The following is a 26,083-nucleotide window of genomic DNA, read 5'->3' as shown; positions in this document are numbered from 1 at the left end:
TAACAGTGTTTCATTTTGATGAATTTGTTGCATTAATTGGATGCGCTTGTAATTTTTGCCCTTTGTATGCAGCAGTTTTTTTGGGGTAAGGTGCTTTGGTGGACGCATGCACTTCGCTGAATTCTTGTTTCTCTATTGTTAGTTTCTTTTGTTACCCATGGCTTAGGTGTTTAGTGTGTTCTGTGCAGAAAATGTTCCTGCATTTTCCTTTAGAAAGTCTTTTCTTCCCTACCGATTTACCTCTCCTTTGCTTAGTTACGAAAGCATTTTTTTGCCGGTTTCAGGTTATGGCGTCAGAACCAAGCTAAGTTTGCATTGCTTTACAGGCTCATCTAAATTAGATAACTGACTGACTTTATCTACCAAGACCCACTTATGTATTGGTAGGCTTGGCTAAGCACAGTGCGTAAGTGTGTGAGGGCAGGCATCAGGGGAAGCTGACATAGTGGAGCAGGCACGTGAAAGTGCAGCTCATCAGAAACTGATGCGTCTAAACAGAGTTCATGTGGCTTATCTTACTTCTGATAGGCTTAAAATGTATCAGCTTTGTTGAAAGCTAGGCATAAGTACATAGAGGCATAGAGCTTATAAAAGAAAAGAGGGTTGCCCTGGACCTAATGTAAAAGGAAACATGTTTCAATTGATTGTGTTGGCTTCTTAGAAATTGTTGCTCGTAAAACTGGTGCATTTGCCACTTCAGCTGAAACTGTTTGGGTTGTAGGGAATGGGTTTATTGCTTGGGTTATGCTTGACTGTGCTCATACAGGATGTGGTCTGGAATGTATGTTTAATGAGCCATCTTCTGAGGCTGCTAATCTCCTTGCTCCCCAAGGTATAAGAACAATCAATTTTCTTCTTTAAAGTTTAACATTATCATGACCTTACTAAGCTTATTATATTTTCCAATAGCTTATAGTTTGTAATTCATAACCTTTTCCGAATGTTTGTTTATATTGTGCAGCATCAGTGGAGCAAGACGGTCTAATTGCCTCAGTCAATCAGATCATAGCTTGTACAATCGAAGTGTCATTATATAAGCAGTATTACTATAGATTGTAATATGTAAAAAAAAACAGAGGAAGTATTTTTTTGTGTATATTTCAAACATTTCCAAATAAAGTATATATCACATTGATGTACTTATCAGTTATCACATAGTGTTTGGACTAACACTAGCATAGCTATTAGCACCCCTAGTTCTATCTCCAGTACTATGTGATTGCAGACTCACCTCAGAAGAAGACGTTGCAAATGAGTAAACAAAATCTTCATGTCTAGGTTCTCTACTTAAAACCCTCAAATCATCATCTGAAATAGGTGCTCTCAAAACCTCTGGCAATGCCATCTCTCCATCCAAGTACCTCACTACGACCCTCATACTCGGTCTAAATCGAGGGTCGTCACACGAACACATCAATCCTAGCTTTAATACCATTATAGCTTCTTCACAATTATATGTTCTGCCCAATTTAGCATCAATTACTTCCATTATTTTCCCTTCATTCCACTTTGACCAGACCCAATCAACTAGTACTAGCTCCTCAGTTTTAAACCTTGGTTCTATAGGCCTTCTCCCGCATACTACTTCAAGTAAAAGTGCCCCAAACGCGAACACATCAGAGCTAGTTGTTACATGACCCGTTCGTGACAACTCCGGTGCTAGGTAGCCCAATGTGCCTACGACCCTAGTCGTGCCTAGGTCCGCCCCATGGTCGTGCAATCGTGCTAGCCCAAAATCACCAAGTCGACCATTAAATTCACCATCAAGTAATACATTACTCGCCTTAATATCCCTATGAATAACAACTTTTTCCCACCCTTCATGTAAATACAATAGCCCTGAAGCAACACCCTTAATTATTCTAAACCTCTGTTCCCAATCAAGTAAAGAACCTTGATCAAATAAGTACTTATCCAAGCTTCCATTAGGCATATAATCATACACAAGCAATAAGTCGCCTCTACGTCGACCCCAACCTAAAAGCTGGACTAAATTCCGGTGGCATAGCCGACCAATGCTTGCAATTTCAGCAACAAATTCAGGTAACCCCTGTTTCGATTCATGGTTTATTCGCTTTACTGCAATCTGGGTATTGCATTTTTTAAGACTCCCCTTATACACCCTTCCAAATCCACCTCTCCCAAGTAGCTCCTTCTCTTTAAAACCTCTTGTTGCTTCCTTCAACTCGTGGTATCGAAACCGATGAGGCCCGACTGTTAGCTCCCATTCTTCTATTATTTCGCGGTCTCTAATTCTGATAATCACATAGATGACACATATAATAATGAGAAAGATAAAAATCGATACCGAAATCGACAAAGAAATGGCCATAGTTTCCTTGTGTTTACTATTAGAGGTACTAGAAGGGTGTGGGAGTGAAGGCATTGGAAGAGATTTGGCAGGACCACTCATATTAAAACTCCAACCAAGAACGTAATGTGAGCTTGCTAGTAAACCAGTTGCAGCCGCAAATCCAACGTACATTTCTTCTTTCAAAATTTGGGTAAGATCATATTTGTATGAAATTAAAGGAAAACTTGGTTTTGTAGGAAAAGGTGAAATGGTGACATTAATAAGATGATTTGTAGCATCATAATCAATCCAAGCTTGAATGGTATGTCCATTTTTCATGGACACATTTTGTTTGGTAGAATTTTCCATAATATATGTAGCTGGAACAGAGAAGTTCGACACCAAGCCGTTAAGATCAATACCAACATGATTGTCATTAATATCACCAAACTCGAAATCTTGTACCGTGTCGAATTCGACCGCAAAGATATGGTTGCTGATGTTTCCGATATCGGCTGCATTGAAAAGGCCAAGGTATTGACTAGGGAGGGCCTTAGTGAGTTTGTTTGAAGGGGAAATGATGAAGGCCATGCCATGACCTCCAAGAGTCTTGAATTCGGGTACAGTTCCTATCGTAAACACAGATGAAAATGATAAAACGGAGTCGTTTTTAGTATTTTTGAACTTAATTGGAGTAGAGTAGAAGGCGTGCCCGATCATACGGCTTGTTGTGTTGGTTAGCTGTATGATACTATCATGTTTGACTAGTTTAGCTGCATCTTCTAAGATTATGGTGCTGCCTGCTTTGCTGAAATCTTCATATAAGAATTCTGTATGTTGCGCGAATGCAATTGAGATGATCAATAACAGGGAAAAAATACCCAAAAGATTGAAAATTTTGAACATATTTTCAAATGAATATTTCAGGTAGTTAAGGTTTTAGTGGTGATAGAATGGATTAGGAGGACATGATTTATATTGAGTTGTTGTCTAATAATAATATTGGTTAATGGAAGTGTTAATCTTGCAAATACAAGTTTTGATGATAAATGTGATTGAAAATAAAGGATAGAAAGTATTCAATTTTGAGGGAGGGAGAAAAAAGATATGAGTGAATGATATTAGGTGGCTAAAATAGTCTGATAAGGCATACCAAAGTTGAAGTCTAAAGTAAATAAGAAATAGTGGGGACTTGGTGCATTTTGATATTATTTAGGTCGGCATTACTAGTAGCATTATTGGTTTTGTACTTTTGTAAGTTTGATCAGATGTTGGAATAATTGACTTTGGACTAGTGAGCTGTAATTTAGTCAAAATAATCTACTTTATGAGTTTGAAACTGGAAAATATAATAAGTCGACACCCCTGAATAGAAGATATGGCATGGAAAAGGGCAAAAGGCATATCTCATTCAAAACTCAGTTTTCTCTTTCTTTTTTTTTTTTTTTTTTTCTTTCTTTGTAGAAAGATTGACTGCTTCATTTGTTTTATTTTTATGTAGTCCTTATATTTTATGGAAAAATTAATTTTAATAATCCCAAGTATTTGGGCCAACACAATGTTAGAAGCCCAATACAGCTCAAATGGCACAACTACTCCTCCATAATCTAACTCATCACTCTAAATTGCCATGAAGTACAGATTTACCCTTAATCTGTCCAAAAAATTACAAACTGTAAGGTTGTACGATGATCTAATCATCATGCGTAAACTAAAACCCGCCTTGGACCCGTGTAATAATTCATACGATTAACACATAAAACACGTACAAGGTTACACGTATACCTTTGAAGCGTGCTTGACCTGGAACCCAAGCCAAGAATCCCAAATGTGGCCTCTCGGTTTAGCTTCTCGGTTTTCTCACTATTAGACGGAGATCCCTAGAATCCAATTCTCTTGAAAAATCCCCAAATGCCATGAGGGGTGTTTTGGGTGTTTTTGTCCCTCGAGAGAGTTAGAGCTCGAAGACTGGTTGCACGCGGCATGTACCTCCAGAACAACGAAGACTCCGGGTGGTTGGAGCTCCGATTTACTAACTAATAATAAACAATAAATAAAGGAAAAATAAACAACCTTTAAACAAAATTGCGGAAGCATACACCTAAATCGGAGGTATTACCGCCACACTCGACAACCGGTCAAGTGTTAAGGCATACAAAATCCCAATAATTACAACCCAACAAATCTAGGTGAGCTATTTATACAACTTTACAAACTCGATATAAAAACACTAATCGAAACACTTGAGCTCCTTTAGCTACGATCACTTGATCAACCTGCTTAAACAATCTTGACTCCTCACCATTAAGGACAAATTCCAAAATAGATCGTCGCAGGGCCACCATAAGAAAAAGACATGACCGCAACCACAAGTAGCACAATAAAATAACACATATACGTCAGCAAAAAGCTGAGTAATCATCACATATCAGAGTACAGAGAATAATAGATTAATTATCATTACTAGCTCACTTAAACAATGTAGTTCAAAACTACATTACACATTGTACTCTAGAAAATAACCTTTGTCAACTCAACCTCGAATATTTATACGAACTTTTACTCAATTAACTGATCATACCCAATAAGTGTGCCATGCTCTTTGTTCTATACCTAGCCTTGGACTTGAGTGTGTTCAGTGGTTTGTGGTTGGGGTTCAGAAGTTTTTGTAGGGTATTCAGTGGTTTGTGGTTGGGATTCAAAAGTTTTTGTAAGGGTTAACTGGTTTAGAGGTTTTTGTAGGGTGTTCAGTGGTTCGTGGTTGTGGTTGGGGTTTAGAAGTTTTTGTAGGTTGTTTAGTGGTTTGTGGTTGGGGTTCAGAAGTTTTTTTAGGAGGTTAAGAGGTTTTTGTAGTGTGCTCAGTGGTCTATGGTTGTGGTTCATAATTTTTTGTAGGGTGTTCAGTGGTTTTTGATGTTGGTTCAGTGTTTATTATCGAAATTGTTTTAAGCGGTATCATATTCTAAACACTGTTTCTATTTTTATGAACTTTAGGTTGCTTTAATGAACCTTTCCATTTTACATAATTATTTGTATATGTACATAAGCTTTTTAGAAAATAATTGTACACGTAATTATGAACATTTTTTCCTATATTATTTGAACTTTGTTGTTTTATTTTTAAACTCCAATAATGGTGATTATGAACTGTGTTTTTTATTGCAGTTAGCACGTATAAAATAGTTTATAAGGATCGAAAAGTCTGAAGACATAGCAGCATTCTTTGCAGTGTTTTCAGGGGAGAAGTTTTGTTCAGTGGTTTGTGATTGGGGTTCATAAGTATGAACAAAAGTAGTGTTTCAACATTGATGATTTAATTTACTCCTCAATTTCTTGTTTTTGTAATCCTAATTTTTTATTGAATTTTTTTATACATATAAAAATGAAAAAAAAGCTTAAAAACTATGAATTTCCTACTTGGAATTTCTGCATTTACCTTTCCAACTTCTTTCAATTCATCCGTATCTAATGTATTTTGATCAACAATTGACTTTTCACAACTTTTTATAATTTTATGTGTTGAACACCTGAGCAATTGATGGATATTTGTAGGAGTTTGGGTTCTAAGTTCATGTATATAATTTTAAAAAATCAACAATTGTTGAAAAAAATATCTAATTTATACATGCATGTTCTCATTTCAAAAGTTCTTGAAGTAACTTTTGCATATTTACACACACAAAAAAAAAAAAAAAAAAAAAAAAAAAAAGAGAGAGAGAGAGAGAGAGAGAATTTTAATCCATGAAATTAAAAATATGAACAAAATTATAATTTTTTTTTATAGATTTAGCAAAATAATAGTAAATTCAACAAAATTAAAAAATGTTAAAATAATTTTATCTTTATTTTAAGAATTTTGCTTGAAATTGAAGCTCTTGTAGAATATCCATGGTGGTCTTTGATTTTTTTGTAGAGAGAGAAAAACTGTAGAGAAGAGAGAGAATCATGATCTCGTGTAAGTGGAGGAAAAATAGGAAAGTTACAGTTTTGATATAAAAAGATGATAGCTGAAAAAGAAAACAGGTAGGAATTATTAATTGGGGGTGGATTTTCCTCCGCTTGGGCTGTTATTTGGGCTTGGTACACCTAGTTCTAGGAGCACCATGGTGCATGTAATACTAATTGGAAAAATTTTGTAATTGTCAAAGTTAACAGACTAAAAGTAAATGAAGCCCATGTGTTGGCTATATTTTGTTTCTTGATTGAAAAAAGATACATATTAAGCTAATGAAAGAAGTTGTATGGGATGATATATATAGGTCATTTGAATAGGTCCAGTCTTTGCACTTGGACCATGTCTAAAAGGTTTTTTTTAAAAAAATTTGTATTCAAAGAAATAAGATGAACATAATTATAAAGTTATTGATTTTATATCCATAATACAAGATTACATCAATAATAGGTTATAATTTGACAATAGGTAGTAATATTGTATCAAGTAATTTTATTTATCAAAGGGCCAGATAAAAACAAGATTTGTGTTTCTCAAATGGAGATGCTATTTGGAACTCCTTTACCAGTGACACCACGTTTAGAACTACGCTTCAATAGCTCATAAGGTAAAACACCAACTCCATTTCTATTCTTGAAATCTCTGTTAGCATTCCTTTTATCAATTTCATCTTCTAATGCCTTTAACTTTGAATCAAACCTTTCAAAAGCTTCCATTATCTTGGGTTCATCCTTCCATGATGGTTCCAAGTTTGTGCCCAAATATTCCTCATCAGGCGAATGAGTTGAAAGTGTATCTAAAATCGCCAAAGCAGTTGCAGCCTGCATTTGAGATGGGAAGCATTGAAGGAGCGTCTCCTCAGGATTTTCAGTGAAATACTTCAGGTCATCAACGGGGTCCTCAGTAGGCATCGTTGTCCTAGCGGTCGTAGGCCTATTAGGGAAGTAGCCGGCGTTCGGATACTGTCCGAAGTTAACAGCTGAGTGGTGCCCTGAAGCTACCCATATGATGGTTGTCGCAATGTGAATGAGATCCTCTGGTGTTTTAAGATTCGGCCACCACCGTTCGTCTTTCTTGTCACCATGCCCTACTGTTCTTACTTCTGTCCACCAATTTTGAAGCTCTTTATCTGACTCTATAAGGCTCGGATCTGGGTAGTAGTGGTTCACATATGTTGTAACCCATTCTTTGATTATAGCCCACATGTCTAGCCCGTCTTTTGCATATGGATAGTCATCTATTACTAACTTTACTCCATGTGGTTCCAATGGATCTTCAACTGCCATTCCTCTATTCAATTCCAACAAATAGAATGAAACTTAATACTAATGCCAAACTATAATATATAGTTAGGAGCTAATGAGCTATGCAATGAAGTACCTACACTGATTATTAATTGGATTTTATGTGAAAGCCTACCTAATATAACATATAATTTGTGAGAAATTACCTAATAATTTAAAGGAAAAATGTTGTAAAAAAACTACTTTGGCCGGATTTCAATCTGTGACCGACTTTTCAAACATTGACCTACCATAAAACACCTCCGAAAAAACACCTGCTTTCATCTCAAAACCAACACAACCTGCTTGAAAACCACCCTCTAACCACGAAAACACCTAAAGAGGGTGGTTTCGGGGGTTTTTTTTTTGTGGTGGGTCAATGCCAGAATAATTGGTCAATATAGAAAATCTGGTTACAGGCAATCTTTTACAACATACTTCCTTTTAGTAGGTAGTTTCTTAATTACAATATTTTTTTATTAGGTAATTTCTCATAAGTTTTGGATTTTATTAGATAGTTTCTTACAAAAAGTCCTTATTAATTTGATTTACCTGCTTATAAGGTCCGCTGGTAAGGCTTCTTGATCAAAGCGCCACGCATTGTCATAAATGTAAGAGCTCAACTCTAAGGAGTACTTCCCGGGTGAGAAGGTGGTCTCAATGATACCATCCGCGTTAATCAACTTTTGTCGAGCAAGAGCGTTAATTTGCATGGTGTATCGAAAATGAGGACTCAATAACTTATATATGGGGTGCATTGCACTCAAACATCGATTTGCAGCAATTATGTATGGTTCTGTGCAACAATGTGTTCTAAGCCTGCAATCATCAATTAGGAAATTAAATAAAACTTATACGGAGTACTAAGTAATGGACAATTTTCACCTTAGTTGATAAGCTAGTCATGTGAAGTTGTACAGTTGTACTATGTTAATTTAATACTGGCTCCATATTAACCAAAAAAAAAAATTAAATATTTAATATCTCGTAAATAATACCCAAAGTTGCAACTAATATTTAACGAGAAGCTTAAAAAAAAATATATTACCAGTGGCTGATTAGTTGATGGTAACCAGTGTCATGTGCAAGTACATGAACTTTGGCAAGCTTCCAAAGCCATTCAGAAGTAGCACAAGTTCCCGGTGTAAAAACTCTCTTCCATTGTTCATTCTTTACATCAGTTGGAGGTCGTGTTAACTCAATAGCTAGAGGTTTTAGTGTTTTTCGCTCATCATCTAGGAGAAACAAAGTTCGTGATCCATACAATGTCGTGTTTTCTAGCTTCCGAACTTTGTTCACAAATGGCAACAATGCATCATGGTAATCAATAATAAACAACCTCCTCTCTTTTATAGCCTGCATCATGGTAATCAACTAATTAATTAATCACCTCGAAACTCATGGAAGATCAATAATGAAGCTAAAAAATTGTACTTGAATGTATGATCATAAGATTAACCTCTTCAACAGTCAAGCTATTCATCTGTTTTTCCACCAGTTCAGTTGTTAAAGCTGATTCTGGTTCGCCGTAAATGTTAGGATCTAGGTTACTCTTTAGTGGCCAATTCTGCAAAATTTGCAAACTAAATTAGTTAGAATAATAGTGTATGTACAATGGTATATATGGATTGGTTTATACATTAATTAGTGACCATCTCTAGCAAATAGCAATAGTATTAAAGCTAATAGTACATATATTTATTAGTATCTGTACGATCTAATTATGAAGATCATACCGTGACACGCGTGATGCTCAAAGGATTCATGCTAGCAAGAGTTTGACGTGCGAATTCCTCATCACTTAACCAAGAAAATCTATCACCTAAGTAATCATAAAACCTCGTTAACTAGCTATATATATATATACTCAAAGGTTGTAATAATAATAATCATAATAATTGATAGAGTAAATCAACCAAAACGTTAAACTGATGGTTAGTTTAGTTAATAATAATGATGATGATGATGAGTGAAGTTCATACGTACGTTTAAATGTATCGGATGGCTCAAAACGTAGAATTTTGAACTTAAGGTTAACGCTAGCTTTGATGACGCGATGAAGCCATTCTAGTGTGCCACCTCCTACGACACTCCGCTCATTGTTGACGGGTAGGTTAATTCCTTCGTTATAGAGCAAATCAATGGATGTGAAGAATGGAAAATGAGAATTTGGACTTGCGAATACTTTCTCCTTTATTGTTGGTACAACTGCATGCAACATTGAGTAAATTGTCTTGAACCTGAATTGTGTCTCCTTCAACTGTGAGAAATTTTCATCTCTAGGTACATACGGTGAACCGTTTTCCAATTGGGTCTCAAAAGTTTCGCCTGTACATTAATATGCGATTAGTAGCTAGTTTTATACAACATATTTATGTATTCAAATACTGGCAACAACTTGACTTTAACATTATTTATATATCGATTTTGACTATGATTTTATTGGATTAGTCTCAATGAAAAGATTCATACATTAATTTATCTTTTTTTTTAATTAATACTTCCGCTATTTTTTAGTTGCGATACAATTACATGTCACGTAATTTAATAAAGAGCTAATGTAATTAGGCAAATTCATCGAAATAATAAATACACATTGCCTAGGACAATTTTGCAATGACAACAATGAAATTGTAGTATGGTAACTACTTTATTTTAATCTATGCCATTTCCATGAAATAAATAAATAATGAAAAATATGGTTTTTTTTTTTTTTATAATTATTTTATTTCACAATCGAACCTACAAATGGTTGAGATTGCTTATTAACAATTAACAGTTTAGATTCGAAAACTTCTCATGGCTTTATTGTGGCTAGTGAAAAGTCATCCAGGCCATATTGCCTAACCCATCCAAATATTCTCATTGTTAAATTGTTTTGATAAAAACTTATTTACCTTAGCTTCTATGATCTGATCACCTCCTAAAGTCCGTGTCTTGAGGTTATTATGTAGCAAGTAAATTAAAATGGATGATATAGTACATAATACACAGTAGCATATACTTCATACTTATAAACAAACTTTTTGTGCATTGATATATGTGGCAATTCAGATCACTTTGCTATCGCAAATATTGCAACTGAATATTATGAGATGATAACGTAGCTAGAATTATTTTTGTCAGAAAAAAAAAAAAGAATTATTACTTTTAGGGTATAGATTAATTGAATTATAATTGAATTACCTTGAATTGTAATTTGTTCACGTCCTGTTCTACAACGTCTTGGGTAAGGGTGTTCATTACCACCCAATATCGGTCGTATTAACTCAAGATTTGTTTTGGGATCTCCAAGGTCATTGTATGTATCATAGTCATATATCCTCTCAAAGCTTTTGCGCTCTTCTTGTTCCGCTCCATTTCCTCTCAATTTAAGAAGCTCATCCTTTCTCAATTTCACCAATCCTTTTGGTGTTTGTGATGGCAAGTATGACTACAAAATATTAAAGCGAAATACATGTTAAGATATTTGAACATTTCTTCTTTAATAATTTTTTATGTCGTAATAAGTTATTCTGGCTTATACTCTACGGAGTATCAAAACGAATACAAGAGGATAATGTATTGGTAATTTTAGTTGAAAGTGGGTGTCAGCCCGGCCCTTAAATTTTGATTTTGGAAATGAGATTATAAAATTACAATATAGAGGGTCCATATATAAATAAAATAAAGCATGTTATTCCCGTCAAAAAAAAAAAAAAAAAAAAAAAAAAAGAAGCATGTTATTAAATTAATTTGGAAAAAATAACGTGTATATTACTATATTGTGATTATTAATTGAGCAATTTTAAATTCAATTCCTTTTGTATACCCCCGGTGCACAATAAAAATACTGTCCATCAATAATTATCACGTGCCATTTGTAGCCATAGTGTCTGCAGACTCTGCACTCTGCAGTGCCCAAAATAAAGAGAAAACAAATTTACTTTTTTTTTGTTTGATTAATTTTTTTATCTTAGCTTTCTATCTCCAACCAGAAATTTGTTGAAATTTTCCCAAAAATTATGATTTAATCCAACCTCATAGCTGCTATCTCAACTAGTAATTGAGCCAAATCTTAGCGAAAGTCTGGTGGATTTGTTACAAATTTAAATCAAATCACAATACGTTATAATTCAAGAGTAGTTTATCATCATTCATCTTTCACATTTTCGCTCCAATTGACTGAGGTTTTCGTCGCTTTAAACAAATTGTTAATTTCCTGCTTATATTTAACTTTTGTTTATATTAAATTTTTTATTTAAAAAATAAAATAAAAACACAATAACACTCAAAAGTTACCCTTTTATATACAAAAAGTTACCCTTAAACTCACAAAAGTCACCCTCTATCTAAAAAAAGTTATCCTTAAACATACATAAACTACCCTTAAACACACACAAGTTACCCTTTTATTTATAAAAAGTTACCTTTAAACTCACAAAAGTCACCCTCAATCTAAAAAAGCTATCCTTAAACACACATAAACTACCCTTAAATACATATAAGTTACCCTTTTATTTACAAAAAGTTACCCTTAAACTCACAAAAGTCACCCTCAATCTAAAAAAAGTTATCCTTAAACACACATAAACTACCCTTAAACACATATAAGTTACCCTTTTATTTACAAAAAGTCACCCTTAAACTCACAAAAGTCACCCTCAATCTAAAAAAAGTTATCCTTAAACAAACATATACGAAGCATAAGTTACCCTTAAACATACACAAGTTAATCCAATATAATACAACCAAAAAAAAAAAAGTTATCAAACCTTCATTACAAAACGCTGAACATCATTACAATCTTCAATAGGACACATCTTCACTATAACTTTTTTCTTCTTCAAAGATTTTTTATCCACCAATTTAGTTGATTCTACTTAAAAAAAATTACTGTAACATTAGAAAGAACAAAAACAAGGAGAAGAGGTAAGATGAAAAAGCAATGAAGAGGAGAGAGAGAGGGGATAAGGAGATTATAATTATATAAAGACCAAAATGTAGAAAAGAAAAGAGGAGAGAGAAAAAAATCATAAAGTGTTTTTGAAGGAGAGGACAAAATCAAAGAGGTAAATAAAAAAGTACAGTAAAAAAAATCTCTGGCACGTGAGAATATTGAAGAGGACAATAATTCCTCAAATTGGGCCGCGCGCCATACATTAAATATTGTACAACGGCCTTTTTTAAAAATTTGTGTTTTAAATTAGTGCATATCGTGATTATTAATTGAGCAATTTTAAATTATAATCATTACACAATTATATAAAGCGCAAATCATTTTCAATTGATAACATATGGACATATTGTTTTATCCATTTATATAGGTAACAATATATTAGTTCAGTGTATATAAATTTATTAGGTTTTCACCATATAGGTCACGTTTTATTCACCTTAATTATTTTCACTTATTTCAGGAAAAAGACAGTTTATGTGAATTAATAAGTTTATAGATAAGATAATAAGTTTATAGATAGGATAAATTTAGAAAAAATAAATTTTATATTAGTAAATGATAATAAGAGTTATTCCAGTTCAATTTACAACTAATATAAGCTCTATTTTAAAAGGACAGTACATATTAGTTATGATAATATAAGATAGATTTAGATAATACTAGATGAAGCCCGTGCGATGCACGGGTTGATCTATTTTTTTAAAAAAAATATTTTTCATATTTATGTGATTACATTTGTTATTTTATTAGTTGTACGTAATATATCATTTTTTCCGTATTTGTTTTATAATATTAAATAAAATTCCTAATCTCAAAAGATAATATTTCGTATTTAATTAATGTAACCATTAAAATCTCATTGGTCAATTATGCTTATGTGGCACTTGAATTATTTATTGGATATAACTATAATTTATAATCCTACGTCGCACGTTAACTAATCTTAGGTGGCATAATCCTATTGTAACGTCTTAAAAATATTATTCCTATGTGGCGCTCTAATAATTTTTTAAAAATAAAAATCCTACGTGGCGCTCTTAAATCTCGGGAAAAAACTCCCCTTTATATATATATATATATATATATATATATATATATATATTAGATTAGATATATACTAAGTTCAAATAAATAAAAATCAGATGAATAAAACATATACTAGTATCATACCACCTTTTATTGAAACAATTGAAACAACTAGCTCAAACAAATATTATTTCACAAACTTACTGAAAACCAAAAAAGTGACAATTAAATGCGACAATAAAATGCGCAAAAGTTACAATAAAACGCAAAAATGTGACAATAAAATGCGCAAAAGTTACACTAAAATGCAAAAAAGTTACTCTGACATATATAAGAGTTATTTATGCTTTATTGATAAATTTGACAAAAGTGACACTAAATTTGACAAAAGTGACACCCGATGTACAGTACATTACTGAAAACCGGATGTATACAAAAGTGATTGATATTATTTTGAATTTAACTTGCATGCAAGAAATAAATAAAATTAAGGTTTACTAAGTACCTTGTTAGTGAAGAATACCCTTGGTTCAGGATCGTCATCTTTGGAATGCAACCATGAATTGCAAGTAATTTCAATTTTGCCAGAACGCAAGCCAAGGACAAAATTTTTGATATATATCTCTGACTTCTGTTCATTTGTAATTTTTATAGCACCCACTTCACCAAAATCTTCCGGAACATCAAAATTTGCACTAAATTCCAGCTCGTCAGAGATCATGATATAAGCGTATTGTCCAAGTTCTATAAATCAGCCAGTGCAAAAATAAATAAATAAATAAATTAATTAATTAATTAAAGACGAGCAGAAAATATCCTTGAGTGTACCTTGTACCCGACATATATACATCTACTCACGGTTTATTTTGTCTATTATTTACGAACTTTGAACTTGGGACTAGAGGGGAGAGTAAGAGAATCACTACCCCCAATCAAGCACCTTCACTTGGTAGGATTAAAACCCAAGATCTCAAAGATCTGAGATAAGATCTTTAACACTTTGTTTTTTTATATAATAATTGTGTTTTGTGTAGCCCTTATAAATTACAATAACTAAGAAAAACATGTATACATCGGTAATATTAACTAATGTTTATTCTTTATTAAGATTTTCCTTTACAACCTCTTAATTGTAGTCTTTACTCTTTAAACTTATTATGAGGTGAATCTCTATTTTCTAATCAAATACATCACCAAGTTGGTAAAGAAGAATAATTATTCCAATTAAAATGAACAAATAAAAAGAAATAGATGCAACGTATATGATAGTACCAATTACGTCGGACCAGAAATGCTTCAATATATATTTAAAAAAGATTAATTATACTCCGCAATAAATTTTCCATTTTCTTTGTTAGTATTCTAGCAACTTACTTGTACCAATTACTCTATAGTCTACTAGAGGGAAAATGTTACTCCTCTATCTCTATTTTTTTTATCTCATATTCTATTTTAGACGCCTCATAAAAATTGCTCAATGAGACAAAGCAAATACATCCCTAATATGGAATGCAGGGAGTGGGAACAATTTTGAAACTTCTTTTATATGACATGTACACATTTTGTATACAAAAAATTAAAATGTTAAGTGGTAATTTATTACTCTTTTATAAATACGTTTCCTTTAATGCATATTAACAGACATGTTTTAATTTTGAATAAAAATAGTTATGTGATGAGGTATTGTCTATGCTTATAATCTAAAACATCTCTCATTACACTAGTTTGATCACGTATATACTCTATCTATCTATAAGTCCGTATATAAATTTATATATATGAGAGTGAGGGATAGCTCAAGTGGTTAGAGCTTCCCTCCTGATTCCAGAAGATCTTGGGATCGATTCTCACCCCCGCCCTTTGTGGCTCTTTAAACACCAAAAATAAGTCCGTATATAAATTTAAAACTAAATTGAATACTAGAAGAAGGTATTGTTATGGTGATTTTACTAAATACCTTTCCCATGAACATCCGTAAGCGTCAAGTAGAAGACTTTTTCCTGAACCAACCAATCCTCAATTTTTTTACGAAAAGGTAATTCTGCTGTGATGGTAACCGTCACACTCTCAACTGGTTTAGTAGGATATATTGTTCCTAATCTTGCTGATACTGCCCTAACATCAAGCCCATCCTGCCTTCGGCTTCGGCGGCTAGGCCTAGTTACAGCAGCAGCATCACTATAAAGGCAATTAAGCTGCTTCATAAATAATAATGCATTATTTTGTTTACTATCTGGGATAACAAAGGGTTTGGGCAATGAAAACAATGGTAGGGTTTTGTTGAAACTAGAGGTCGATGTTTTCATCATTTTGTTTTTGTTTTCTAACTATAGATGAAAAAAGAGAAGAGGTTTGGATTGTTTTTTTTATGAAAATGGAGGTCTAATATGTTGGCTTTTTATAGATGGTGATGAAGGGCTTGCTGGGAATTTATCAGTTCTTGGAATTTTGCAATTGTAACAATAGTACAGAAATAATTTAAATTTCAGAAAATAAAGCAAGTATGTTACTCCCTCCATTTCAATTTATTAGTCCCATATACTATTTTGGGCGTTTCAAAAAGATCTACCCATATTGAATGTATTCTACTTTTAATTTGGTTTTTATTTCCTATTTTATACATAATTAATTCTGATTGCTTAGATTAATTGATTGTGAATTAATGAAATGACTCTAAGTAAAGAAATTACTCCCATGATTTATCCAATTATGGCTAATGCTTTCCTAAAAAAAATTAATTAAGGCAAAACTATTTGTGAATTGTTTTTTACTTTAATGTTAGATTTCAAATATTCCTTTTTTCTTATTTTATGTGATTGATTTCATATGGGACTATCATATTGAAACAGAGGGAGTATTTTTTTTGAAAAATCAACTAGGTTATTTTAAGAAGGGACAAAATTGACTAATTTAGCCAAATGTACTCCACCTTATTTCGTTAAATGAAAAAAAATAAATAAATAAATAAATAAATAAATTGTTCCGCTTGATTTAAAAAAACATGTTAGAATATGTGATTCACTAATTGGTTTCCGTCCATCCCGTTTTGTTCGTTGCATTGATAAAATTTACTGTGGCCTTTAGTGGTTCCATCACTTCCATGAGCTCTTTCAGTCTTTTTCTTCGAGAAAATAGTAATGTACTCCGTAATATTATTATACTAGATTTGGGCCCGTGACATGCACGGTAATTTCATTACTTTTAATTAGAAAAGTAGTTAATAATTTTTTTAATAAAAATATCATGAAAAAATATAATTAATATAATTATGAACACATTCAATCTGATTAAGAAAAAAACCTAATAAATTGTAAAAATTTTGATAAATTTATTGAATAAGGCTAATACTTTTTCATGTAGCACGACAACATGACATGAAACATACACGAAAAAAGCGGATTTGTGTCAAGGGTTTTCGACTTGTTAGTTAAACAGGTCGACATGACATAACATGTTCATTATAAGGGTTGGGTTAGTGTTGAAGCTTCCTAACCCGTTTAACTTAAAACCGAAACACAACACGACATGATACGACACAATTGTCCGCTCTAATTTAAAAATTAAAATATACAAGTAAAATATATGAAAAATATTGTAAAATAAATATGGAAAATATATGAATCTAAATTATTATAGTTATATGATATGGTGAATATTTTGTGCAAATTTTATAGTAAGTAGTTGATGATATATATTAACAAAAAATATAAATAAAATAACATAAAAGGAGAAAGGGGATTTTGGAGGGAAAAAACATCACCAGAAATTGACACATGTCAATCCTGGTGTCTGTTTTAATATTATAATAATATACTAGATTAGACCCGTGCGATGCACGAATTATAAAATTTATTAAAATGAATTTCTATTACTTATTTTCCCATATATACTTATCATATATTACATGAGTAAAAAAATCATAGTTACCTAAAAAGTTTAAGCACAATATCAATTTATTTATTTCAACCAAAAATAATATTTATTTATTTATTGACACGGTCAAAAGATTGAAATGAAAATGTTTTTTTATAAAAAAAAAAAAAAAATATGACATCATAAGTGTATTTGGCGGGAAATTTTTTTATGAGATAGCGACACTTATACAGTTTGGGAGAGAGGATGATGTCATCAGCTTTCTGTTTTAGTAATAGTTAATTGATTTTGTATTTAGTCAATTTAGTTATAAAAGCTTTTAGAAAAATTTATAATTTTCAAATGTTAGCTTTACATTGAAAAAGTTTTTTTAAAAAAATAATGTCTAAATAGTAATGGAAGGAAAATCAATAACAATATACTAAAAGATATATCAGCAATGACACATGTCATCTTCTGGTATGTCCTTAGTATAATTTTTATAAAAAAAAAAATAATTAAAAATGATAGAAATATACGCAAAATATCTACTTCCAAAATTTATGAAAAAATTGTAGAATAATATATTTATAAACTTAAATATCTAACTATATCTTTGTATAAATAAATACCTATATTAGTAATTACTTTTTATTGTATAATGATTATTTATAGTGAAAAAAAAATCATGAATATATATTTTTCAACTTAACATAGTTGGTGAATGCAAAATTATCATATTTGAAATATAAAAAATGCCATCAAGGTTCAAAATAGAAGAAAACAATATAATATGTATTCAAAAATAATAATAAATAAAAAATTAAGTAGCTTGATTTGAGATAAAATTAAAAAAAAAAAAAATAGATTTTAAATTAATACTCCATGACAAAGATTGAAAATCGTGCATGACACGGGATCTAACCTAGTTTATTATAAGAAGCTGAAATGTGGATAGTGATGATGTTAGCGGGGATTACTTTAGTATTAGCTATAGATAGATAGGTTAGGTCGCATGTCATGCTCGATAATATTCAATAGCTATTTTAAATTATTGCTTTTAAAAAAAAAATTATCATGAAAAAGTATCACTACTACAAAAAACCCCTATCGAGTCGCCTGTAAATGACCTAACGAGCCGCTTCAAAGGCGTCTCCACAGCCACCGACACAATAGCTTCCAACTTTAGGAGTCACGTCTAAGGCGACTCGATAGCTTTTATATAAGTCGCCTATTAGTTGTTAGGCGACTCTTTTTGTTAAGCTATTGTGTCGCTTGTGTTGAAAGAGGCGACGCGTTCCAGCTATTTTTATTAGCTCATATAGTGTCAGTGTTTATGACACTTGGCATGCTTGATCTCTGGTTCTTTGCGTAGAAGGTTGAAGTTCTTGCCATTATGCCAAAGTTACTTTTCATATATATATGATATTGTAACTATTTTAAATACATTCTTAAAATTAACCTATCGAGTCGCGTCTTACGTATTAGGCGACTTATTAGGTAGTACTCATTTAATAAAACACCGAACAAGTCGGACTTTTAGAGTCGTCTATATATAAGGTGCGACTTGTAAACATATCGAGTCGCCTCATACTTATTAGGCGACTTGTTAACTTGGGGTTAAAATCAACAAAGCACCTAATGAGTCACCTAATATACATGAGGTGACTTGATAGGTTTACAAGTTGCACCATATATGCATGTGACTCTATAACCCGACTTATTTGGTGGCTTAAATTAGATTTTGAACATCAGTTGTATATAAGGTGCCCCTCATTAACCTATCGAGTCGCCTTATACATATTAGGCAACTCATTAGGTGAGAGTCATAGATCACCAAACTCACCTACTAAGTCGTCTAATGTGTATAAGGTGACTCGACGTGTTTTCGAGTCGCACCTTATGTACAAGTGACTTTGAAAATCTAATTTAAACCACCAAATAAGTTGGATTATAGAGTCGCACATGCATATATGGGGCGACTTGTTAACTTATCAAGTCACCTCATATATATATATATATATATATATATATTAGGCGACTCATTAGGTGCTTTGTTGATTATAACCCCAACTTAACAAGTCACCTAATAAGTATGAGGCGGCTCGATAGGTTTATAATTATAAGTCGCACCTTATGTACAGGTTTCATTTATTTAAACACAAAGGAGCATAAATGCACATAGAAGATAGAGAAAAAGGAGGAGAGATATATGTAAGTTGGAATCACTTTTTAATCATAACACTGGAAGTTTATATAACACGGAGTATCATAGGATATTCAGTGGTACTATTAACAACTTAACACCACTGAATGTATGTATAGTACCCATAATTTTAGGATATGCAACGTGAAAATATTTAATTAAATACCCTTGATATGCATTTGCAAATGCATATCTATACACCCTTTAACAGCCTCAATATGATAATCGTACTTAATTGTACATGCATGATAAAAAATCTTAAAATGACGAGTTTGTCCTAATGGAGTTTCGTTATGCATAGAGAAATGCAGACAAAGGGTAGGAGTGTAATTACACGTAATACATATTTTGAAGTTAGAGTGGTGCCATTAGAGGTGGGCATGGGCGCCGCACGGGCCCAACACGAGATTGGCCCAGCACGAGCCCACCAGGGCACGACACGGCACGGTGACCGAGGAGTGGACCATGGGCCGTGCCGTGAACACAATTTCAAGAATTCGACACGGGCATAGCACAAACCCGTGTGCGGCACGGTAGTTTAGCCCGCCAACACGACACGCTAAGCACGACCATAAAATAACATAAATAATAATAATAATAAAGAATTGTAATAATAATAATAAGAATAACAAAAAGAACAATAATAATATAATAATAAAAACATAAAATAATTAATTAAGTTATTTAAATAGTTATATTCATTTTTTAAAAAAAATAAAAAAAAAAACTCGGTGCCCGACACGACACGCCAAGCACGTGGGTTGTGCCGTACTGTGGGCTGGGGTGTGCTAAATGGTGGCCCGACACGCCAAGATGCAGGCACGGCACGAGCCACCACCAAGCATGCCCCGCGGCACCCAGCACGCGCGGCACGTTTCCCACCTCTAAGTACCATTGGGTAATTAATAATACCATTGGATGATAAAATAGTACCATTAAACGGACATTTAGTGGTACAATGTATGCATGTAGTGGTACCATATATGCATTCAGTGGTACTAATTACGTGTTAAAATAGTATCACTAAATAAATAAGGGTATTATATAAAATTTCAGTACATTTAGAAGTTCTACTAAAATGCATTCAGTGGTACACTTACCTATCTCTTTTCTCTTTTCTCCTTTCTCTTTCTTCTATGTACTTTTTAATACTTTTATATTTGTTATGCATTTGCAAATGCATAACAAAACTACATTAGTACTTCTACTAAAATGACTACCATAATTTGCATACGTGGTGCATTTTTATTGGCTAAATTTTATGGTGCATTTTTATTGGCTAAATTTTATGGTGCATATTTATAGACCTCCCAAGTGTCATCACATGTAAGTGTCCCACATTGGTTGAAAAAGAGAGAGTTAATTACTTTATAAGGTTAAGGGACTACTCTTCCTATTGTCATATGGTTTTGGGATGGAACCTCCTTTGATCTTGTGAAGTGGACTCTCTCTCTTGATTTGCGGGTGTGGCCCAGATTCGTATTTAACATTACCTAAAAAATACAGTTTATTGTTTTATTGCATATGACCATATGTAATTTTGGAAATTGACAACAATATGACTGTGTTGCAATTCTATTTTATTCTTTTTTTTTTTTTGAAAGATATTTTATTCTTTCTTAAGCTAGCGAAAGATTATAGGATTGTGGTCCTTGTTCAACACTACACAAAAGACCATCCATTACTTATTTGTTCTTAGAATATAAATATTGGAGGCTCACGGACAAACCACAATGCATATATACATCTACTATTTTGGTTTGATTTTCATATTAATTAGCTTCAAGATTAACTAAATTTGTATTTAACAGGCCACCTTAAAGCAATCAACTCTAATGGCAAGCTCAATGTGATGCATGAGATTACCTTTATATGTCATATAAGATGTCTAAATTGTTTTATATATTATTTTCAGAGGGAAAATATAATTAATTATGATTGATTTTATAATATGTTTGTGTTTAAGGCATTAACTCATACATTAACCGGGAATTACCTGCTATTGGAGTATATTGCTTATTACGGCCATATGTAATTTTGGACACTGCCACAAAGCAAACTATTAGATTATGTTGCGTTTCAGTTTTACAGAAATACTTGCGTGGACCTGGTTCACAATAATATTATTGTGGACCCGAGGTTTATATACACGCAAGTGACATTATATTGAACATAGTGACCTTTATTTTTAACATAGTAACCTTATTTTTAACATAGTAACCTTTATTAAAAGTTGCATAATGTTTAATACTATTGTGAACTTGAAGTACGATGTTATGACACTTATTTTAACATAGTGATCTTTATTATTAATATTTACCTTATAAAATATTTTATTAAAAAAATTAACCTCTTATAGCCTATATATTACCAAAATGACTTTTATTTTCAACATAGTGACCTTTATTTTATTATAGTGACTTTTTTTTTATTAATAAAACAACCATAGTTTCTCTAATGTTAGTGGTCCACAATAAATTAGTGTGAACCAGGTCTATTTAAGAATTTGTATCTGTCTTATTATTTTAAGCTTAACATGTCACTGTAAGATTTATTCGAATTTTATATTATTATTTTAGAAAAAAAAGATAATTTTGAATTTTTTGGAGAATTTAAATTATTATCTTTAATTGTGCTTAATACAGTTTTTTTTTGGTGCGATTTGCTTAATACAGTTTTAGTCATATACTCATATTTATGCTTTATATGTTAATAAATAATTCTGCACATATTTTTTACTTAATAAGTGCTTACATGCTTAGCTGTGATGCCCGTCTATATATATGTATATATGGTAAATGACTAAGTACATTTGCTCATGTTTTTTTTTTTTTTTTTTTTTTTTTTTTTTTTTTTTGGTTTTGTTCTTTTGCTGTTGCTCATGCCTCGGATGCCTGTCAAATGTGTCAATGATATATTTATATGGTAAGTGCATTTCCTTCTTATCAGTGACACATTATCGCTATGGTAATATGCGTCATTAGATTTTTCTTTTTTGGACGACATACGTCATTAGATTTTGTGTACACCCATGATAAAAATCTTTGATACTACTACTATAAATAATATCATGAACATATTCCCTCCATTTTTTTCAAGTGTCTCATAAGAGTGTACGCGGAATTTTAGGCAAACTAGTAAAATAATACAGAGTACATAAGTGGATATGGTTAGCAATAGTCACATACAGTTATTACTAAAACTTTATTCATTATTAACCTAACAATAATTCACACTTCCTCCATTCTATTAATATATATATATATATATATATATATATATATATATATATATATATATATATATATATATATATATATATATATATATATTAGTAGTAAATTCAATTCATTAATATAAAACTTAGATGTTGTACGCTGCTTCAAAAAATTTGTAATGAATAACATAATAAGCCCAATTCCGATGAATAATGAGGAAGTTATGGCCAAAATACTAAACTGGGCCCGTTTTGATCCTTACATACGGCCCAGTGATCTAGAGGAGGGCTTATTATTAATTATCATTCCTAAAGCTATTAGGATTGATTATAGTCTTCTAGAATTATCTAGAAGGTTCATTCTCTTAAATCCTAATGGATTTAGGATTGATAATTATGTTTTAGAGTTTTACTTGGAATAAAATAATGTTTTATTGTATGAAAATACGATTTTAGCCTTCGTACGGGCTTTACAACTCGATTTTATTGATAAGAGGACTCCGTATTGAAAGCGCGTTGAAAATCACTATTGTCGCTGGATGACAGTTTTGTCGCCTCACGACAAAGCCTGTCGCCTTGCGAAAATCTTGTCGCCTGGCGACAAAGCTTAGCTTATTGTTTGCGACAAAATGGAGTTTTATTCCTTTTCAAATTCTGACTATTTTCTATCGATTTCCGAACTATTTTCCTATAAATAGGGTCCCTGAACCTCCGTTTTCGATCATCAATTCTCACAATCAACACTCATAATCAACTCTCAGTAAGAATTACTTAATTCTCTCTCTCTCTTTCTAAACTTGCTTTTACCAAACACAATACCGCATTCACAAGATCTAGAAATACCTAGCCAAGTTCGAAGTTGTCTTCGCCCTAGACGTGAAAGGTTGATAATTTCTGAGGGTTTAGTCCAGTCTAAACTTTTTAACTCTTTCTTTCCATTATTAAATTTAATTATTTGATCTTTTTGGTGACTCAAAATGTTAGTCACATTTGTTTTTTTCAAGTACCATTAATATTATTTTTTTACAAAAATTCTCTAACATTTGCAAAAATATTTTTGCAAATTTAACTTTCCCATGTACTTTAATTACTTTCTCTCTCTACTTTTTTGCATACCCAATGTAAATTTACATTTTCAATGTATTTTCTTTATTTCTCCTTAATTCCCGTGATTTTTTAGCAAAAGTGACCATCAATAGGGGACGGAGGGAGTATGTACTATGCATAGCTTAATTGATGTTATGCCTAGTGTCTATATATATAGCACTCAGTATAGATTACTACTAACTGCCTTCCATGCATGCTTCTTGCCTTCTTAGATATCCTGACTAGTGTCTGTTTTAGACTGAACGCATTTGTAGGTCTCTCCCGGCCCTGACAAAGATGAGCCATATGAGATTGCGGCACTTGCATTGGATAGGTGATCAGCATCAGGATTCTTCAACAACTTTGCCTCCATAGGCTCACTGTTAGCAAAGTACAGGAGAAGCTTATATCTTGGTTTGAGGTCTTCGAAGGCATTGAATATTGTCAAATTCAATAGATGGAGGTCAATGTCGTCAAGGGCATCATTCTCCCCACCTTTCCCTCCATCATTCCCTCCACCTTTCCCTCCTTCACGGTAGTACTTCTGCTTGTCTGTTATAATGGGGGGAAACTGAGCTATCAGCTTCAAATCCACTTTTTTGCATTGTTATGTATTTTGGACTTGATTTGGCTTTTGTTTAGAGTTGCTTCTCGGGATTAATTGGCTTACTTGGAAATTTCTGTGTTTGACTTATCTTGTTGGCGTACTATTGTTTTGTAGTAGCTCTCAAGTTCAGGTTTTTCAAGTTCAGGAATCGCAAAAACGCATGAAAGGAAGATTAACACTAAAGATAAGGAATAAGCCATGTTTGTCATCGTTCTTTCTAATATGTACTGTGCATAGCTTAAAAACTGTTATGCCTAGTGTCTATATATATAGCACTCAGTATAGCTTAATGCTAACTGCCTTCCATGCATGCTTCTTGCCTTCTTAGATATCCTGCCTTGATTCTGGTACTTTCTGTTTTAGTCTTATTCTTTATGCTTTACATTATTTTAATTTGAACAATTATACTTCAAGAAGTATATTTGCAGAGCAGGCATGAGGATGATAATACTAAATGTGAAATGCCCGATAAAGTTGAGATGCAGCGAGACAAAGGAGGAACAACAACCAAACTCAGATTGTAAGAGAGGTTGAGGCCCTGGCCAAAGCAGTTTGATTTGCTAGTGTCAAGTTTGTTTTGCCTCCTACTTTTGGTTTATGCAATTTTACAAAATGATTTTATAAATTTGATTGAAATTTGACAAAAGAAAATAATTTGAAGCATGTAAGCATTTCTTAAAATGACATAATGAAGTTATCAGTGTTTGTTAGTGATTTTGTAGCTCAAGTTTTGGTAATTGTATCATCGATTCATGGGTTAGTATTAGTGTATAGCTTATGTAGCTCCATCACTGTTGTACTCGATCAATTTAGGTTGCACTAGCATTGTGTTCCCATGATGCATATTATTATTAAAATAAGGCAGGGAAGTTGGCGAAGTTAACTTTGTAAGATCATGATTCATTACTCAAGGAAGGTGGTTTTGGTGGCTAGAAGGTTGTTCTCGGGGTTACGTTGCCAACAGTCGCACAGGGGGAGGGAAGGGGGGCGAAGGGTGGCTGGGAGGTGTCAGGACTATGGCTAGGCCTCACTAACGGAAAACTTAACAGAACATGGACGGAGGTACCAAAACCTATAATTTTTAAATTTGACGGGTACCAAAATAAAAATAAATTTTAAATGGGTGCGAAAATTCATTTGGGTCCATTTTTGAGGTATCAAAATTCAAAATTTTCTTATTTTTTTACAAAAAATTCACCCCTTTCTCCCAACTCACCAGCTAGCCACCATACTGCACTCTCCAGGCCCCACCCACGCCGGTACCTTGCCCCTTCGTCACCGTCGCGTCGCCCTCCCCCTCCCCTTGAACCAACTGCACCCACCCTCCGCAACCACCAGCCAACCACCACAATCAATCACCCCTCCGCAACTCACCACACCATAATCAATCAACCCCTGCAAACAATCTATCACCACCGCAATCAACCAATCAGCAACACCCTTCGCAACCACAACCACCTTTCCCTCGCCGTTGTGCCTCTCCTTCCCCTAGAACACCACCCCCTTGCCCGAATCCCCCTCCCCAACATCCCTCAAGTTAAATTTTCCCAATTTGAACCTCCAAAACCACGACCCCTTGCCCATCCAAAACTTGCATCCAAACATTCAATTATGTAGATTAG

General features: G+C 32.9%; 1 protein-coding gene and 1 pseudogene across 1 annotated transcript; both read right to left on the bottom strand.

Moving 5' to 3' along the window:
- Positions 1-968: 968 nt before the first annotated feature.
- LOC145601374 (L-type lectin-domain containing receptor kinase S.4 pseudogene) lies at positions 969-3,412 on the bottom strand (annotated as a pseudogene).
- A 3,366-nt stretch (positions 3,413-6,778) lies between these two features.
- On the bottom strand, positions 6,779-15,697 carry LOC145600432 (linoleate 13S-lipoxygenase 2-1, chloroplastic-like). Its single transcript, XM_081656329.1, has 9 exons — positions 15,614-15,697; positions 13,999-14,199; positions 10,736-10,961; positions 9,515-9,856; positions 9,265-9,350; positions 8,988-9,095; positions 8,577-8,884; positions 8,081-8,347; positions 6,779-7,535 (listed from the first exon to the last, which is right to left on the bottom strand). The coding sequence occupies exons 1-9, from the start codon at positions 15,695-15,697 to the stop codon at positions 6,779-6,781; spliced, it is 2,379 nt and encodes a 792-aa protein (XP_081512455.1).
- Positions 15,698-26,083: the final 10,386 nt, after the last annotated feature.

This window comes from Chenopodium album, chromosome 21 (assembly GCF_948465745.1).
Source record: "Chenopodium album chromosome 21, dcCheAlbu1.1, whole genome shotgun sequence".
Taxonomy (NCBI): Eukaryota; Viridiplantae; Streptophyta; class Magnoliopsida; order Caryophyllales; family Amaranthaceae; genus Chenopodium; species Chenopodium album.
This window is presented reverse-complemented; position numbering and strand designations above follow the sequence as displayed.

Excerpts from the sequence above, each read along its gene's own strand:
- LOC145600432 (XM_081656329.1), bottom strand. The coding sequence starts at position 15,697 with ATGAAGCAGCTTAATTGCCTTTATAGTGATGCTGCTGCTGTAACTAGG. Across the intron at positions 10,962-13,998 it reads GGGTATTCTTCACTAACAAG|TCATACTTGCCATCACAAAC; the intron begins GTACTTAGTAAA and ends AATATTTTGTAG. Across the intron at positions 7,536-8,080 it reads CCAGCGGACCTTATAAGCAG|AGGAATGGCAGTTGAAGATC; the intron begins GTAAATCAAATT and ends GGAATTGAATAG.